Consider the following 20,031-nt stretch of genomic DNA (forward strand, 5'->3'; position numbering starts at 1 on the left):
GCAAAATTATAAATAGAATTCTGTTTCGAATTTTAAATAGTCTAAAGTGGACTTTGTAGTTATAAATTTATAATTTTGATTATTTATGTTTTCCGTATTACACGATGCATAAAATTATAAATAGAATTTTGTATCGAATTCTATCGCGAATTATACATCGTCTAAAGTGAGCGTTAGGCCTTGCGCACAATGGAAGAAATATTAGAAATAAGAATAAATATTGACTCTACACTGAAAAAAAAATTCTAATTGAAAATGGACGAACCAGAATTTTCTGGTCAAATTTATTAGAATTCTAGTTGAGATAACCAGAATTCTGATTGATACAATATTTCTAGGAAAATCTACTAGATCTCTTATTTTTACCACAGTAATTATATCAATCAGAATTCCAGTTATTTCAACTAGAATTCTAGTAGATTTAATCAGAAAATTCTGATTTGTCTATTTTTACCATCAGAATTATTACATATTTAATCCAACCGGACCATTTTTCTCAGTATACACGATTAAGTCATTCGTGTACTGGAAATTTTTTTCTTTGAAATATTAGGAGTATTTATTTCGTAACTCAACGCAAATTTTGTTATCGTTATAACGCATAACGCCGCTGCGCGGCTCTTTGTCATGATAAAAAAAGCTGCGCAGCGGCGTTGTAACGATAACGAAACTTGCGTTAAGAGTTACAGAATAAGTCTGTTGGCTAAATAGTGCTCTCTATCCTTCTCTTTTTTTTATTACAACTTTATAAAACCTTCTAAAGGTGTTAAAGTATACGTAAAAATCATTTAATAATTTTTGTATACTTCTAAGGCCTGATTTTTTTGTTTTCCGGTTAACTTCTGATTTAGACTTACAGGAGTTTTACAATAAGTCTCAGTCTACTTGCTTTAAGAGACCTTAAGTTATAAATCGAAAGAGACTAAGTGACAATAATTTTTGTCTTTAAACTGTTTTTGCGTAATCTTTAGGCTTTAATCGTTAGACTTAAGCGAATTTAGCAAAACTCAATTCTTACGGCTTAAAAGCATAAGTTCTGCGGCCGATATATCGTCACTTACAACTTATAGCTTATGACTTACCTCTTAAAACAAGGTTATGGACTTAGCCAATCATTAACTAAGCCTTAATTCTTAAGCCGTAAAAAATTGACCAATCACAAGTGAATGTGAGAAGAATAATCGACTATGATTGGTCAATTTCTTATGGTTTAAGATTTAAAGCTTAGGTAATGAATTGTAGAAAATCTATTAAGCTTGAAATACAATTGAAAATCACGAACAATAAGAACAGGATATAACATATTTTAACTTATCAAAAATCTTGTATAAAACCAGAATACACAGTTTCTGATAGATTGAAATTTGTTATTCCCTGTTCCCGTTGCCTGCACTTTTCAACTGTGCGTTAGGCTTCAACCTCACTTAATCTGATAATAATCTAAAAATTATTTTTAGTGATTAGTCATAGTTTTTCTAACTATGACTAATCACTAAACTGATAGTTTCTTAGTGGTATTTTTAGAAGTCGCAACAAAACCATTAGTTCAGTGACTAACCATAGCTAGAAAAATACAATTTTCACATCAGGATAAATTTAATTATAAATTAACCAGAAAATGAAAAACCGGGCTTAAAAGTAAAAATGAACACGATTGACACGCTCGCGTGTTATCTACGATTTATCATGTAAAAGAGCAGAAAATTGTCATATGTATAATATGAGTTAAATATTGTATTATTATATTAGAGAAATAAAAAAATTAGAAGTATAAAGATTAAACGTAACGCACAATGGATACAGATAAGATATAGATAAGTATTTGTCTTATACAATTTTATCTTATTAAAAATTAGGAAGAAAATTAAATATAATGTACAATATAATGTGGATACAAATAAGATACAATCAAATGAGGGTATATTAAGAAGGATTAGGAGCCAAAATAACTAATTTAATGTACGTAATATTATTAATATAAAGATACAAATAAAAATAAAAATAAGACAAGACGTTTCGACTCCGATCGGGTCATTACCAATGTTAAACATATAATATATAAAACGGTTGAATACAAAGACAAGATAATAAAAGATTACTTATTTATATAAAAATTCGATGGCGTGAATAGATGATCAAAAAGTAGATCTTGGATATTTAGGCCATAATTTCATTTAAAAAAATATCGTTGAGTACAAATGTGAACGTGAAATATCGCTGATAACGCCATTATAAGTTAATCTATTATTAGTTAAATTCCTTCCAATATAATAAAAGATAAAACTGGAGTGTGCAATACATAAGATATAATCTCTATTTTAGTCTGTATATTTTTTCTCTAAATTAGATTTAACATCTATTCTTAATGTTTTATTTTTACTATTTAATATTTATTCCTGTTTCTAGTATTTCTTTCATTGTGGGCAGGTCTTATTATTTTCTGTTAGTTTCCCTTCAATCACTCCCGTCATTCGGGTTTTCCGTTCTCTTTTCCTTCCCCTCCTCCCCACGCAGTCCGCCTACAGATTTCATTATTTTTTATTATGACCTCAGGTTTTGTATGTAACTTTTTAGATTGCCCATTGGCCATTTGTCCTTTCAACCTTTCTCAATTACCGCACTGAGGTCACGTTTGACGTCAGTGACTGGACGATATATTCGCACTTTGGGGAGATACACGACCTATCCGAAACGAGAACGGAATATCATCCCCTTTGCTGGTTACTGCTCTTTTTCCCCGAGTCTATTTACAACCCCGGCGGGTGTAATTAGTGAGCAACGCAAAATCACATCTCCTCCTGTTATGAGAGGAATCTATCTTCTTTTTTCCCCTTCTTTCCTTTTCGAGAACGACAGGGTCGCGCGGTTGCATATCGCGGGCGTGTTGGCCGCGTGACGTAACACAGCACATTACCCGGCAGCCTCGGCCGCACGCTCGTTTGCTCGGGCGTAGAGAGGAAAGCAGGCAAGCGGGACGCGAGAATGCACCTGGCCGGCGTGTCCCGGCCCGGTACACAAGAGAGTGACCTGCCAACCTGCGCGCTCGCTCGCTCGCTCTCTCGTTCTCTTGCTCTCTCTCGCCCGAACGTTCGACCGACCGACGGAGCGGCCGGCTTGCGTTCACCTGCGCGCAAGGTTGCTGCGGGAGAAGCATAGCGGCGGCGACGGCGGCGCGCGGTTCTTCTGAGTTCTTCGCGTGAACCGACCACGAGCGAGAACGCGACGAACGCTCCGGCGTGGACGCGTCGCGATCAGCGCGCGTTGCGAGCGAGCGAGCGAGTGAGTGAGTGAGTGAGTGAGTGCGTGCGTGCGTGAGTGCGTGCGTGCGTTCGCCGTCCGGTCAGCTACGTTGTTTTCCACGTAGCTTCGCGTTCAGCATTATCGCCGATATACGCGGTGATACACAGGTCGAGGAACCAACCGATCGAGCGAACGTAGCAGACGGGCGGCCGAACGACCTGACACACAACAGGTAGCGTACCGTGCATTCCGTCCTCGAACTTTGCGCGCAAGCGCGCGCTCTCGGAGTTCGGCCTGTTCGGCTCGCTTGGACTCTCCGGCGGAATCGAAAGTGACTCTCTCGACGCGTGCGGCCACCTCGGAGCTTTTGACTTCTTGACGGAAGCGGGAGAACGAGCGTTACCAGTTTGACCTCGTCACATCGCCGCGTCACATCGTGCCGTGTTGTACCGTGGCATCGATGGTCCGTCGGACGCGCACCAGGGTGTCGAAAGAAACGTCTGTGCGTTGTGTTTGCATATATTTGCACGTTATAAGCTAGGAATATTTAGAAGCGAATCGTGCTGGAGCGGCTTCGTCGGTCCGTCGGGGTGACGTTCCCACGTCCAACACGAACGGTAACAGTCTTCCGATTCTCGACCGCATCTCGCCGTGGCGTGAATTCCGGATTTGAAGACTCCGGTTTTCTTCTTTTTCAACTTCCTCAATAACATAGGGTCGACTAGTTCCAAATCTCTTACACTCTGAGAAACCCATTTAGTTGAATCAATTAATTTCTTGTTTGAAAATGGGCAAACAAATTCTTGGATGATGCAACAAAATGATTTAGTTGAAGCAAAGAATTTGGTTATTATAACATTTTACTTGTTTCTGATAAACATTGACATTTAATAAAGTTGTTTATCAGAAACTAAATTATTTTGTTGCATCAACCAAGAATTTGTTTACCCATTTCCAAACAAGAAATTAATTGATTCAGCTAAATGGGTTTCTCAGTAATCGGAGGCTTTTATGACCGTTTTCATTAATGTAGATTAACTTTAATCTCGGTTCAATTTACTCTTTATCTTTTTTCAATACCCAGAAAAAAGTTGCTGTTTGAAAAAAAATTGTCTGCGTTCAGCACAGAAAACTAATCAGTTAAGTAAAGAGTGATATTTCACTTTTTTTAAAGTGAGATTCTCTCTAAGTTTTAGAGACTAGTGATATGAATGCCTACGCGAGAGTCCGTGAGGCGCAAATTCTATGAGGGATGAGAAAAGGATTTAAGGTGATTCTACAGTAAAGTGCTGAAAATTTGGGGTGCCTCACCAGGGCCCACCTAAAATCACAAATATATCTGTGTAATTTGGATAAAATATTAAAACTACATGTATATTTTAATGAAATAGTATAAAATAAATGATATTTAGTATTAAAAAATTATAAAATCGAAAGAAGTTGGTTTTTTTACAATTTGTTCTTGTGAAAATTCGATATTTTGCGATTTTAACGTTAAATATCTTTCTAGAATGGCTGATGACCTATTACTTTTTTGGAATCATTACAATCTTAATTTTTTTAACAATTATAATCTCGTTTTTTTAGAGAAATCTATGATAATGTTTGCAGTTAGTCAAAGAAGCGCCTCCGACCTTCTGTTACTAGGTTATACGTTACAATTTAACTTTTTTCAATATTTTTTTCTCTCTTATTTCATCGAACCTACCCTAGAATTTTGTACACGTCAACTTCATTACATAAAAAAATTAGATATTTCTACACGCAGAAAAATATCATTTTATTGCTAAGAAAAGTAGGTGCTTAATTTATTTCTTTCCTTTTAAGTAATAATTATCTTTAACAAAGAAAATTTTTTCGATAATGAACTTAAAATATGCTTATTTACAAAATTTTAGAAAAAACTTATTATTATATGTATTTAAAACAAGAATTTATTTTCTTTTGAAAAATATAAAATTAATTGAAAAAACAAACTTTTCATAATAAGTAAATCAAATTTGTTTTAATTTAATAAACTTGATTGAAGTATTAAATACTTATTAGATTTCAGAAAATATTTTTTGAATAAATTTAATGCTTGTGATGAACTTATGATAGATTTGCAGATATGTGAACTTTCGAAATACACGGAGAGAATTTCTTCTTAGAGTTTACCCTGAAAATATGATGGTCGTGGGACGACATTGTATTTCCAAGAATTTTAATGTAAATCTTTCTCATTCATTAATAAAACTACAATAAAGTATAAAATAAATTTGATTTGCTTATTATGAAAAGTTTGTTTTTTCAATCAATTTTATAATATTCTTCTAAAGAAAATAAATTCTTGTTTTAAGTACATATAATAATAAGTTTTTCTAAAATTTTTTCTGAAAATAATTTTACTGAAGTGCATGGTAAAAATCTTTAAAATATTGTATTGTATCACAACTACCATATTTTCGGGGTAAATTTTAAAACAAAATTCCGTGTTGAAATAAGTAATTATTACTTATATAGAGTAATTATTACTTGTATATTTTTCTATGTGTATGATAACTCGATTTACTGTAGACTATTTTAATGAACGGGCATGCGTTGTTGTCGAGGGGACATTGTTGACGATCGCGCGCGCTCGGTACACCTTCAATTCGCGCGCTGACCTTTCGATCGGGGACACGACCGCTGCTCACATTTTTACACGAGTCTGCTTTTTCTTCCCTATTGTCTTCGAGTCTTTCGCATCGAGCCATGAGTAATCAGCCGCGACTTATCAGCGTTTACGACGTGCTCGCCCTTATCGGTGTTGCACGACCGAATCGATTCGAAGAGCGAAAAGCGATCGTCATGGGATGTTCACGATTGACGGTCGAATATCGGTAACGATTGCGCGACGCTCGTGCGAAAATACAATCACTGTCAATGTCCCGATAACGGTGATGCCGTTTTTCAAGGTAGAATGAGTTCTCCTTAGAGAATCGCGGATATTCTTGTGAATTCCGCGCCTTTCAAAAATGTGAAGATTACACGGAAAAAATGATTTTGTTGAAATATTTACAAATTTAGGTAGACGCAAATATGAAAATAATTTTGTTAAGTTATGAAAATAATTATGTACACTGAGAAAAATTTCTGGTTGAAAATGAACGAACCAGAAAATTTTGATCACATCAATTAAACTTCTGGTTATCTTAATTAGAATCATAACAGATTCAAATTAGAAAATTTTGATTCGTCCGTTTTCAATCAGAATTCCAATTAATGCAATTAGATTCTTTTCAGTGTATAGGAAATTCAAGTAATACCGCAAAAGGTTTGATATTTTAGCAACTAGCTTGAAGGTGCTACATAATTATTTTGTTTTTCTGATAACTTGATAAGTACTGAAGAACAGTCAACCCAAATCGAGGTCAAAACTTATTATATGTATAATACTTTGTATGTAATTATATGCGAATATATACAATATTTCACGCGCTGTTAATTGCTTACAGGTAATTGTTCTTACAGGCTTTTATTCTATCTTACTTTAATTATTTTAGTCCAACAAAGTCATTTTTAGATCTGGCTAAATTTTAGATACTTCAGAAAAACCATTCTTTCTGTGAATCACAAGCGATGATGAAGTGATCTGTAATATATTTTGGAATTCGAAGAATGCGATGTAAATAAAAATGTGTATCAAGAACATTTTGATAAGTAAATAGTGACCGATAACGCAGAATAAATATTGATATTTTATATATGAATCATATGATATTAATCTTTCGATGACAGATCTATTTACAATTATAAATAGGAGATACGCATCTCACAAGTGTCTGTCCAAAGTTACTTGCGTAATTACGGATTATATTAATTTATGTGACAAGTTTATACCGCGTATAATGTGTAAATGCACAAGAGATTAAGTTTACATTGGAAATAACGGTTTTGCTGAAGTATTTAAAAATTAAGCCAGTTACATATCTGAAAATTATTACGTTGAGATATCAAAATAATTATGTAGGACGCACAAGCATGATAATAATGCTGTAAAAGTTTTCACATTCTAGCAACCATTTTGAACGTTCAGTATAATTATTTAAATAGTTTAATTATTGGTTTATTTTTAATGGTTTATAATTATTTTCAGACCTTTATTTACACTCAGAAAAAATTGTTGATATGTGACCAATCTCAACCTTTTGTTGTCCTAACCAAAAATTTAATTATTCTAAAATTTTTAGTTAGAACAATAAAATGTTTGTTAGAATATGTGACTAACAAAAACTTTGTTGTCCTAACCAAAAAGATTGAGGTTGGTCAAATATTAACAAAACAAAAATTTTTTGAGTGTAACTAAATTTTTAAATACTTTAGCAAAATCGTTTTTTCTGTGTAGAATTACCCCCAATAGCATATGTTGATTTTATATACGTTTTTTAAACGTTTATAGAACATTAGATACGTTTAGAAAACGTATATAAAACGTATGAACCAATAGATGCTACCTGGGACGTAAATTAAGTATTAAGAAAAGCAATTTGCATAAGAAGCGCGTGTATATGTATATGATATCTGGAGACCTCCATTTTGCATATCGGTCCGAAGTAAAATCGTCTATAAATCGCATAGAAATCGGAGCGGCGACGATCGTTCGCGGACGTGTGAAAATGGACCACTCGCTTCTACATGACAGTAGCGGTCGGCGGTGCAGCGTAGCGCGACGTAGCCGAGCATCGGCATGCACCTCTATCTACCTAACCGCGTAGCAACCTACGAACCGAGGAACTCGGGACCATCTCTTTCACCTCTCAAAACGGCGCCGTAGGGGGGTCGGCAAGAGATCGAGCGGCGGCGGGGCCGGGGGCGAGGGTGAGGAGTTTCTCCCCGGCAGGTGGGGACGGGCCGGCAAATGCTCCAGTTTACATTTTTATCCCGCGCCCCTGCGCTTAGTTCTTCGAACACTTCGGATCGCGCAATTCGTCTCTTCTCTCGCCTCGCGGCGGGATGCGACCGCGAGAAGAGCGAGGGATCGGTATCGATTGTTGAGGACGGTGCACTTTTCCGCGAGCGACAACGCGATGAGTGACAGCGTTAGCCGTGGAAATTATTATCACGTATCTCTCATTTAACATTTATTTTAGTGGCAAATCAAAATTAAAACGTTTTGCAGAATTCCATTCTTGGTTCGCTTGCTCTTGCGTTGCATCTTATTCTAAAACGGTCCCTGCACTGCAAATCCAAGTGTATAAAAAGTGACTTTAATATGTATATATATTATATGTACGTAATTAGTTTTCTGTGAAAAATAGCATACTATATACTGCGTACAAAGAAGGATTTACACATTTAAACGTACAGTATAATATTATTTTCATCAAACTAATAAATCATATATACATAGATTGAAGTTACTTTTTACTTGGATTTATTTAGTATTAATGTACAATTGAGGGGATGAGCGGAATAAAGGCACAATTTGTACTTAGGCCCTATTTCCGAAGATTAGCCTTTTTATAATATTAATCGTAATAGAGAAGTATTGTAACATGTAACTTCTTAAAGACATTACATAAATTCATTTGATATATATTTGTATACAATAAAAAGCAAGTTATTTTAATTTTTATTAAAATCAAGATTTTGTAATTAGACCCATCTCCTCAATTATTTTGTACAGTGGAGTAAGGTGGTGCATGGTACATTTTTGAACAAAATAAGATTTAAATCCAATTTGCGAAGTTCGAGTTTGGCTTTTTCCAGTTTGGTGGTTTCTTTTAATATTTTCTACATAATGAGATCAAGATTACCAAACTTAAATCTCGAATTTGGATTCAAATCTTATTTCGTTCAGAATTATATCATTTTACCCTACTAAATCTGAGACATAAGCGAAAAGCATAGGCAATAGAAACAGGAAATATATCAAATTTTAACGTATCGGAAATAGAAATCGAGTCATTTATCACTCTGTTTTTTTTATTTCTGTACTTCTGCATTAGAACTTTCTCTCTTTCGCCAAATATCAAACAGATATCTATTTTATTTTAAAAGTGTACACTAGTTCACAACTACAGAAAACAGTGTATATCAGAATTCATGGTTTCTGATAGGTTGAAATCTATTTCCTTATTCCCTGTTCCTATTACTTGTGCTTTTCGATTGTGCAATACGTTTTATTGATGGCCTCTTTAAACAATTCAAAACAAATAGTTTGGAGACTCAATATGTGCCTGAGATGATCAATAAAATATTGTGTAATATCAATTATTGTACAATATTGATCGGACCGCTTTAAGGTTTCTGAGTAGACACTTCAGCCATATTGAATCGTGATGTCATAAGCGAGAAATGACACGTTGATCTTTCTTGCATATTATCTGTAAATAAAGAGAATTTGGATGAAACGAAATGATAAGATCGCTTTAAAATATTTGTAAAAATGGGGGAAGACTCCTTATTTCCCTTGATAATTAGTAAAGAATCGAAAAAGGCTCGTGAAGTGAAAATAGGCTACGCATGCGCATTGAGTAAAAACTAACCCCTTCCCCCACTTTACGTGCCTTTTACGACTATTTACTGACTGTTAAGGGAGATAAGGATAGTCTTCGCCCATTTTTACAAATGCTTTAAAGCGATCATTTCTTTTCAGCCAAATTCTCTTTATTTACAAATAGCACGCAAGAAAAATGAACGTGTCGCTTATGACACATTTCTCGCTTATGACGTCACGATTCAATATGGCTGGAGTGAGTACTCAGGAGCCTTAAATTGCATCTCGGTGAAAACAGTATTCAGAATCTGCTGAAAGATCGCCGATTTCTTTCATGCGGCATTCAAATTCTCGATCTTTAATTCGACATGTATGCTGTAATGCGTTATAACGCTGCGGTGCACCGCGTTTCACGAGCGTTCGAATCGCGCTGGAATCGGCGATTCGAGGTTCGTAATATCCGGTTGAAAATCATTAATGCTAGTTTAACACGCATCGAAAAGGAGAGCCCCATCGGTTCACGCTCTCGGTTCGTAATAGCGCTCTCTCGGAACGGTAACGCGCCGTGTATTATTGTGCGACCAGCGCGGAAATATCTAAGATACGTTCTACGCTGTTCTACGCGTTCTCGTCTAACGGAGGCGCCGATCCGTTTTACAGAGAGAAATGGACAGGGACCATAGGGAGCAACGCGATCACGATAATCTGAGCGAGAAGGAACCGGACTGCAAAGTTGGAATGGCTTTCTGCAGCCTCTCCCACCATCGCGATCGTACGCCGGATGCCGATGCAGAGGTTCATTGCTTGTCATAACATTTCCCCTTCAATGATTACGCGGCGCGCGTAAGAAAATAACAATCGGCGTTTATCGAGAAATTAGTAACTAATGTAATCATCGTACAAATTGTTTATTATTTTCACGATAATTATCATTCCACGAGAACCGTTGAAAGGCATTGAGTTAATAGTCATTCTGAAGATAATTAAAAATTAATGATATTAATGATATTCAAATTATTTCTACGATAATCACTCATTTGTAATCAATAAACCAATAATCCGGTTGTTATTTCTTTTATCATTATTATGGAAATAGATTGAATTATAATGGAAGTAATTTCTTTATAAAAGCCAGTTTTGAAATTCTTTTCGTGTTGCAGAGAGACATGGACATCGATCCGGCTGATCATGTCGAGAACTTGCACGATGACAAGCCCGAGAAATTAGGGAGGAATTTTCATAATATAGGACATCATCCAGCCATGGTAAATATATTAATTCGGAGCTAACAACTTTTTGTAACATTGATTAAATTAAATATTGAATGTTTTTTTGCAGAGAGATGTAGATCAAAATAATCACATTGAGATGCATGACGACAAGATGGACCTCAAGATAGGAAGAGACTTTCGTAATCTCGGCCATCATCCTGGAATGGTTCATTTGCATTCTGGCTTGGAGCATTTGACTAATGTTGATGTTGAGGCAAATATATATATATATTCGTTATTGCACATTACATTGATTTCTTAAGTGTTCATCTTCATTAACTCGAATAATATTTTAACATTTTTTTTATAGGTGAAATTAGCGAGGGACGTTCGCGGCTCATTAGGTTTAGGGCTGTCCTTAGAACTTTGTGTAGTTTGTGGAGACAGAGCTAGTGGCAGGCATTATGGAGCAATCAGCTGCGAGGGTTGCAAAGGTTTTTTTAAGCGCAGCATCCGCAAGCAGCTGGGCTACCAATGTAGAGGAAGCAAAAGCTGCGAAGTTACCAAACATCACAGAAATCGTTGTCAGTATTGTAGACTTCAGAAATGCTTGGCGATGGGTATGAGAAGCGACTGTAAGTGAATAATTTCCATGTTCTTCTTTATTGGATATCCTCCTCTAATTACTATAGTGCCCTTTCTCTCTCACTCTTTAACTCTTTAATCAACCTCTTATAACCAAATCATATCACTGTATATATCTCAAAATTAGCAACTTTTTAATAGACTATTTTTTAATTCTGAATTAGAATAACATTTTAATTAGGATAATGAATATGCATAACTTTATTTTCTTTCCATGTTATATTTTCAATTATATATTCTTTAAAACTAGTTATGAGTTTTAAAGAATACATATAATTAAAAGTATAACATGAAAAGGAAGTGAAGTTATGCATATTCACTTAATGCATATTCATCTTAATTTATGTATATATTTATTTATATACATATAAAAAATTAGGTGAAGGTCGAGATCGAATCTAGGATTTGCTAACTATGAGTCGATTGCTCCTACACGAAGCCCCACGCATCACTCTATATTCCCGTGTTATTGAACTTGTTTTCTAAAATACATAGTAGGAGACAGGAGATAATAAAATAATCTTACGATGTTACAGCTGTACAACATGAGAGAAAACCGGTGTTGGGTGATTCGACTGGGACAAAAGTTGGCAACCGTAACCCTAGGGTAAAACCTGAGCCGCAACAGCCTGCGCCCGAGACACTGCCGACTTGGGAGCAACCCGAGAGTCCTAGCATGGAAGACCAAAGCAGCGATAGTGACGCTCTCAGCGATGCTTTGACCTTAGCTCGTGAGCGTTTACTTCTTTCTCATGCGTTAGCAGATAGCATGGCTAAAATCATTGGTGATGTAAGTTACGATTATTATCTTATTGTATTATTTCTTTGGATAGGTCGTTAATGTATCGCGATATCTGCTTGCAGAATGTTAATGGCTCGAGCGAACCGGAGGAAGAATGGACCGGCCAATTAATCTCTGAGCGAAATACGTTGTTTGAATTGAGGGCGCCTAGCCCAGCACCTGTGTATTTATCTATTCACTACATATGTGAAAGTGCAGCTAGACTATTATTCTTGTCTGTACATTGGGCACGAGGAATTCCAGCATTTCAAGCTTTGCCGTAAGTGTGATGTAATTTATAGAAATAGTACGTCTATCTCTTGATCATATTGATGATAAAGTCATAACGTTTAAGATAAACGTCTTACGTTTTAGATCTGACGTTCAAACTACTTTAGTTCGAAGTTCCTGGGGACAATTGTTCACATTAGGTCTGGCACAATGTGCATATACCTTGTCACTTCCTAGTATTTTGACGTCGATAATTAATCACTTGCAAGCTAGTATCGCACAAGAGAAAGTCACTGCTGGCAAAGTAAAATGCGTTACAGAACATATATGGAGACTACAGGATTGTGTAAATTCACTGCACAAGCTGCAAGTGGATTCCGTCGAATACGCATATCTTAAAGCTTTAACGCTTTTTAGTGCCGGTGAGTGAATGTAAATGACAAACAATGAAGTTTATTTATCATGAATATCAGAGTGAGACATTTATTATTATTTTTTAGATAATGTCTTAGCAGGCATCTGGCATAAGAAAGTTGAAGTCTTGCAGGAAGCAGCATGGACGGAGCTGCAGCAACGTGTAGGCTCCGATAGATTACCTCGCCTTCTGTTGAGGCTAGCACCTCTCCGCTCAATTAATCCTAGAGTTCTGGAGGATCTCTTCTTCTCGGGTCTCATTGGTCGAGTAAGCGTGGCTAGCGTCGTGCCTTATATCCTTACCATGCAAGATTATAAAACTGAACCAGAGAGTCATGTAGGGTGACGAATATTGTCAGTGCAATATAAATCGTGACCTAAAAGAGTGATATAAACGTAAATGTTGGATGCCTCGTTTTAGTACAACGAAAATCTTTATCCAAACGCGAACCGTTGACATAATTTTTATTTTCGCATTTCCCTTTTTCTTTTCGAATATTTGCACAAGAATATGACGCAATGATGAGGCGCGCATAAATTTGAATTAATTATAAATGTATGTATTACTGTAATAGTAATAATAATATTAATAATAATAATAATAATTGTACATATATATCTATGGCTAGATATATGTACATACTTTTATGTTTAGATCATAGATATGTGTTGTATTAGGTGGTAAATTTAATTCCTATCACTCACTATTATAGGTCTATGGCTCGATATGTCGGCTTCAATGCTGGCGAGTTTCGACGGTGTGAAGTTGCATGTCTTTTATAGTTTAAACATTGCTGAAAGTGATTCAGTCATCACAGATTAAATTTCTCGACACCAAAGAGATTTTCCAATCGATTGAAAATAAACTGCGATAAGCTGTTTTTCCGACATATACTTCTTCACTATTTCGACTCAAGAAAATCGCAGCTGAAACGCATCGTTTATATCCGAAGCGTATGGTGATAAGACTCCATTGAAAAGAACAAGTAAAGTTTGATTTGAACGCTTTCTAAACAGTGATTTTGACGTGAGAGATAAAGAACGTCCTGGACAGCCGAAAAAATTTGAAGATGTCGAGCTGCAAGAATTGCTCGATAAGAATCCAGTTCAAACGTTTTTAGAGTTGTTTTTCGAAAGCGTTAAATGTTATTCCAATGGCCGTCTGGAAATGCTTGTATGCCATGAGAAAAATTTTAGAGACGAAAAAACGACAGGAATTAAGTTTACCACCTAATATACAGGGTGTTTCATAAATACATGTCAATATATATATTCCGTCAAATTAAGATGTCAGCAGACTCTGTTCAGTTTCTGCTCGCAATCTGCTGTCAGGTTATGCAGCAGACTCTGTTCGGTTTCTGTCACCAATTTGCTGACAATGTCTGATAGTACAAACTCTGTGTATAATTTGTTGCCTTTCTGCAATCAAAAATTGATAGCAGGCTCTGCTCAAAATCTGTCTCCGCAGGCTTTGCTATCAGGAAATGATTAAGGAAATGTTCGCAATGTCCGCCTTGTGCGTCAACACATGCTACTTGCACAGTAAGGGGCACGAAACGAGCTGAAAATCGGTCGAAATATGCAAATATAATAAATCTCAGCACTGTCCTAAAGTATTGATATGCATTTATGAAACACCCTGTATATTACAACGCAGCATCTAATTGTTTATAATATTGACTTTGTGCCCAGCAATTATTTATTATATAATAAATGAACATTATACAAAACTTTCCCAAAATGTAGCAACTTAACACTTTGTTAAGTTACAATTTCAAGTAAGAGCGCAAATAATATTGCTCGTTGAAATGAACAACCTGTAAAGTGATAATCAGAGAATATTGAAATCATAATATTTATATATGTATATATACACAATTATAGTTAAAAATACAATAATTAATGTTGCATTTTTAAGTATTAATGTGACAAAATGCAATATCTCGAAAATGGGTTTCTCCAATCTGTGATATAATTTCACAGGAAAGTTTTGTATCGGCACATTACTTACACAAAACGTAGAAGGCAATATGATACGTTTATAATGTATTGTTATTAATAGTTAAATTGTAAAAATATTTATAAGAAAAGTACATTTGTATATTAAGGTGATTCTTTAGTAAAGTACCGAAAATTTGGAGTGTCTCACCACCCAAAATTACAAATATCTGGATAATTTGGATAAAATATTAAAATTACATATATATCTTAATGAAATAGTATGAAACATACGATAGTAAATCAAGTTGCATCTTCATCGAACGAAAACAACATGTTTACTTTTTGAAATTAAATTTATATGCGAATTTATGCACGTAAATATCTTTCCAGAATGGCCGTTGACTTATTACTTTTTTGTGACCATTAAAATCGTAATTTTTTGAACTGTTAAGCGTCTACAATGAACAGTAGCAGTAGGCTGTAAACATGTCGGGAGTAAGCTGGTTTTCCGGCCCAGCCAGAAAACCAGCTTACTCCCGACATGTCTATAGCTTCTACTACTACTGTTAATGTTAATTGTAAACGACACTTTATAATCTCGTTTTTGAGAAAAATCTGTGATAAGATTTGTGTGCAATTAGTCCAAGAAGCGTCTGCGAGCCTTATCTGTCACTAAGTTATATGTGAAAGGTTACATTTTCAATATTTTTTTTTTCTTATTTCATCGCTACCATAGAATTTTGCACATGTCAATGTTTCAACTTCATTATATAAAAAAATTAGACATTTCTATGATAACTCGATTTACTAAAGAACCACCTTAACGAAATTACGCTATCATACTTCATTCAGAAGTTATAGCCGAAAAACGAAAATTTGGCTAATTTCACGTCTTTAGAAGGTTGTAAGGGCATAAAACACTATTTACTTTAAACAAACTACATATGAAAGTTGTGTTCATAACATTCTGGTTTTTTTTAGCAACACATTTTTATAGATTATTAATTTTATTTGTTATTTTTATTGTTATAAACAAAAATATGGCATGACAGACAGTGCACTAGTCTATCATGTCAGAGGTCCTGGGTTCGATCCCAATAGGAACCAAAATATTTACGCTTGTGTTTCCTCTCGGAAAAGGCCGACAACCTCCCGGAAGTATCCTTGCCCACTAAAACACCTCTCGAAAAAATCCGCCGTTCGGAAACCGACGTTAAAACTAGGTCTCATATGCTCATGGCAATTGAATAATCAGCGTGCGTACCAAAAGCATATGAGAGAGATGTAACACAGGCCATAGGCTTAAGAAACAAAAATTTTAAAAATGATAAAAATCCAAATTTGTTTGTATAAGTACTTTTAAAAATTATTTATTGCAGTTTCATTAAGATTCACGAATTGGTTCATAACAAATAAATATTTTGTTTATTTACTAAACAACTAATGTCTGCATCTCAATGTAACTTTTCATAAATATTCTTGAATTCATAAAGAACTTATATAAAAAAATGAGATTTTTATCATTATTTTATAATACATTTCCATATATTTCTATTAGAGTACAAATTAAAACAAATATTACTTTTTATTGAAATAATTTTTGATCCAGATAAACCATCTCTAATTTTTTTATATTACTTTTAAATGCAATTTAAAATAATCTGTAATTTTTTCAAGTAATTATTAACATATTGCATTTGCCTTACAACCTCCTTAAATATGTTTGGTTGCTGATAAAAAAATATGTATCGAATATTTTTTTATCCTCTCTACAAAAACGCAAGTTTCATTAAAATCAGAGAGGGACATCTGGAAATTTTTCTTTCTTAGTCTATTCTACATGTATAAAGAAAAGGTTTTGAAATGGTAAAAGTTTGAATATATGATGCGAGTTGAAATTAGAAAAAATTTCATTGTTGCTTGTTTATCGAAATGTTGATATAATGTAATACACGATTCAGATTTCCTATAACATAAAAAGAGAAGTTACGACATATTTTTGCTTCCAATATACAAATCAAAGTTTTTGTGCACAAATTACCTATTACTTGTTCGGAGTGGACAATAAAATCATATTTTTTGTAAGAAAAAAGCGTGGATACTTAACATAGTTTAGACATATACATATGATTGTACATGAGTTACTTAATTGAAAATGTAAATTTCCTATTATTGATATATTGTAATTATATATCATAAAATTATAATAAGGTAATTACACATAAAGTACTTCATACATATTTTAATGGTTCTGGAGACGTATAAGATAACATTAGTATTTTTAAGTTATATTATACTTAATATCCCTTCATTAATTAACAAATCAATCGAAAGTAGTCTCATCATTTCAAAAATTCTTAAAAAAATCTTTAAGAAAAAAGATATTCTTAAATTTTGAAGAAACTTTTAAGAACATTACTCTATTATTTTTTTATAATTGAATTTCTTTTGCAAAAATTTATCAATTTGTAATAATATCTAAACAGCACAATCAATTTCTCAGTTAAAATCCTTTAATAACATTACAGTCTGATAAGAATTAGACAATATTAATAGTGTTGGAGTTTCAAATTATCTGAAGAAGATACTACTTCGCAATATTGATAATGATCATGCAATGTGATCATGAATTATTGTGATCATTAAAACAATGTTTAATAGTCAGATACAATTTAATTTTTGATATATTTATTGACGGGGTGATATTAATATTTTTACTAAATAATATAGATTCTCTGAATCTTGATTTGTCATAGTTTGATAGTTTTTAAACTCATGGATTATCTTCGGAGTTTAAATGCTTTTTGCGTTTCACCGTTACATTTTGCTGTTAATGCCTGTATATTAGGTACTCGAATTGAGAGTTACAAAATCACCGCAACAGCATTTAAATTTCGGAATGCATCTTTGCAAAAGAGACAATACGTTGAGACATAATATTCTGCGGTTGCATTACAAAGGAAATTGTACATACGCGTGTAAGAATGTGCCTACATAAGAAAGATATTTATATGGACGTTAAGAATTTTGTAATTATTGTTATATACGTGACGGAATATAACTAAAAGATCAGAGATACCTGAAAATTCGTTGCAACGCAATTGTGCTAAATGAGGAACGATATGTACATATACTTAACAAACATATATGTATTTAAATGCATCGAGAAATAACATATATTTACGATATGAAATAAACATTATTAAAGGATATATATATATATGTATAAATGCAGCTTTTGTATCTTTATTCTTTGATCCTAAGTTATTCAAAATTCGCTGCAATGTGTTTTATTCGCCATTGTCCAAAATCCATCTATTGTTTTCGGTTCCTGCACTAGACTGCAACTAGAACTCTCTCACTTTCGACGAATATCAAACATAATCAGTGAAGGATTAACGCATAGGCCAACAAAGCACTTGCCTAGGGCGGCAAATTTTTTTAGACAAAAAAATTTTCACACAGTTGAGATAAATTTTTAATTTGTTAATTCAACGTTTTTGCACGAGTTACACCGAGCATATTTTATCAGAAACGATATTTTAAATATACACACACAGTTAAAATGTATTATATTTATATTACTTATTAAGGATTATTGAGTGTTTTTACCAACTAATATATATATATATATATATGCGGGGGTATAAATAATTTCTTTTATCCATTTCCCCTTTTATCAAATTTATAAATTAATGAAGCCATCTGGGGGTAGTTAGATGTTGGTGTCTATAGGGGCGGCAAAATGCCTTAATCCGTCACTGCAAACATATACCTATCACACTTTAAGTTCCAAAAGTGTATAGTTCAGCCACAAAAAATAGACCTCATGTATTTCTATAAAAAGAAGAAATGCAGATGCTTTAGGTCGTTCCGGAAATATATTCATTATTCAAATTCATTTATCAGTATTTTTTGTTTCCAGATTCTTTTTCTTTGTAAAATGTTATAGAAATTAATTACTAATGCATTTTTATATAGTTTTATCGTTGAGGTAAAAGCGAAACCTTTAGTGTTGATTTTGCATAATAATTTGATATAATCGCCAGTGTTTTCAACAGTCAATACCTCTATGACAGTTATGTGGTTCAGCGAAAGGATTAAACTTTCTAGAGAAAGCGCGGTTCCGCGAACGGCGCTTGCGTGACGTTTGTGTGACGTCAGTCAGTGTTCAGCTCGAAATGCGGCCTCGAGTCATAATTAGGAATGAGAGATATTTGCAAGATGAAATTAAAATTAGTATTAGAGGCAAATGAGAATTATATTCTCTCTATCAAAGTTGCGAAGTTGAAAACAAAGTCGATCATCGAAGAATTTGTTCCTTTTGCTTTCTTTGAAGGTTCCATGTTAGGTCCTTCAAGATCTAAAGGGATTTTCATAGTCGATCTTACGTCTAAGATTATTTTAAGAGAGACTCTCAAGTATGATTTCAAGATATATTAATATATATACAGTCATTTCATTCGTTGAATGGAATCTTAATGTTATTCAAGATCAAGTTCAAGATGATTTCAAATATAAGATCTAAATATAAGATCAAACTATGAATACCGCTTTTAGGATGACTTTGATCACTTTGACCAAATTTATCTATTTCACTTTATATACATATATTATATTATATCGTGATTAATTCAGCAGAATTAAAGTAAAATTTCAACAATAAATTTGTTATTTGTTATCTAATCTTTCTTTTTATGTATCAAATAGTTAATTATAAAAATTAATAACTTTATTTATGTTAACAAAATAAAAGTTACATCCATGATAAAATAATAAAAATATTACTTGACGAATTAATCGCTGATTAAATTGACAAAATATCAAATTATATAATTTGTTGTTTTTAATCTAATTCTTTTATGTATTAAACAACAAAAAATTAACAATTATATTATTGGCAAAATGATACACATATTACTTGATAATTGCCGATTAATTTAATCGATAAAATTGTTTAGTATACATTTTCGTTACCTAATCTAATCTTTCTTTTTTTCTGTTGAATAATAAAAAATTAAAAGTCAAATCCATGATAAAATAATAGAAGAATTATCTGATAAAATTAATGATCACAGATTTATAAACAAAGTTTACAGCAAAATTTC

At 33.6% G+C, this 20,031-nt stretch overlaps 1 protein-coding gene across 7 annotated transcripts in view; it reads left to right on the forward strand.

Annotated features, from left to right (window-relative positions):
* The window catches only part of LOC108728132 (orphan steroid hormone receptor 2-like), a 23,170-nt gene extending 9,661 nt beyond the window's left edge, over positions 1 to 13,509 (forward strand). For 2 of the 7 annotated variants that reach the window (XM_018456517.1, XM_018456519.1), the window contains exons 2-9: positions 10,361 to 10,495; positions 10,861 to 10,965; positions 11,039 to 11,185; positions 11,282 to 11,546; positions 12,093 to 12,346; positions 12,421 to 12,617; positions 12,713 to 12,990; positions 13,069 to 13,509. In XM_018456517.1, coding sequence (XP_018312019.1) covers positions 10,367 to 10,495; positions 10,861 to 10,965; positions 11,039 to 11,185; positions 11,282 to 11,546; positions 12,093 to 12,346; positions 12,421 to 12,617; positions 12,713 to 12,990; positions 13,069 to 13,328 — 1,635 coding nt within the window. In that variant the 5' untranslated portion in view covers positions 10,361 to 10,366 and the 3' untranslated portion in view covers positions 13,329 to 13,509. The other 5 variants (XM_018456515.1, XM_018456518.1, XM_018456516.1 and 2 more) reach the window with 5 other exon arrangements.
* The last annotated feature ends 6,522 nt before the right edge of the window (positions 13,510 to 20,031 follow it).

This window comes from Mycetomoellerius zeteki, unplaced genomic scaffold (assembly GCF_001594055.1).
Source record: "Mycetomoellerius zeteki isolate Tzet28-1 unplaced genomic scaffold, Tzet1.0 scaffold58, whole genome shotgun sequence".
NCBI classification, from domain to species: Eukaryota; Metazoa; Arthropoda; class Insecta; order Hymenoptera; family Formicidae; genus Mycetomoellerius; species Mycetomoellerius zeteki.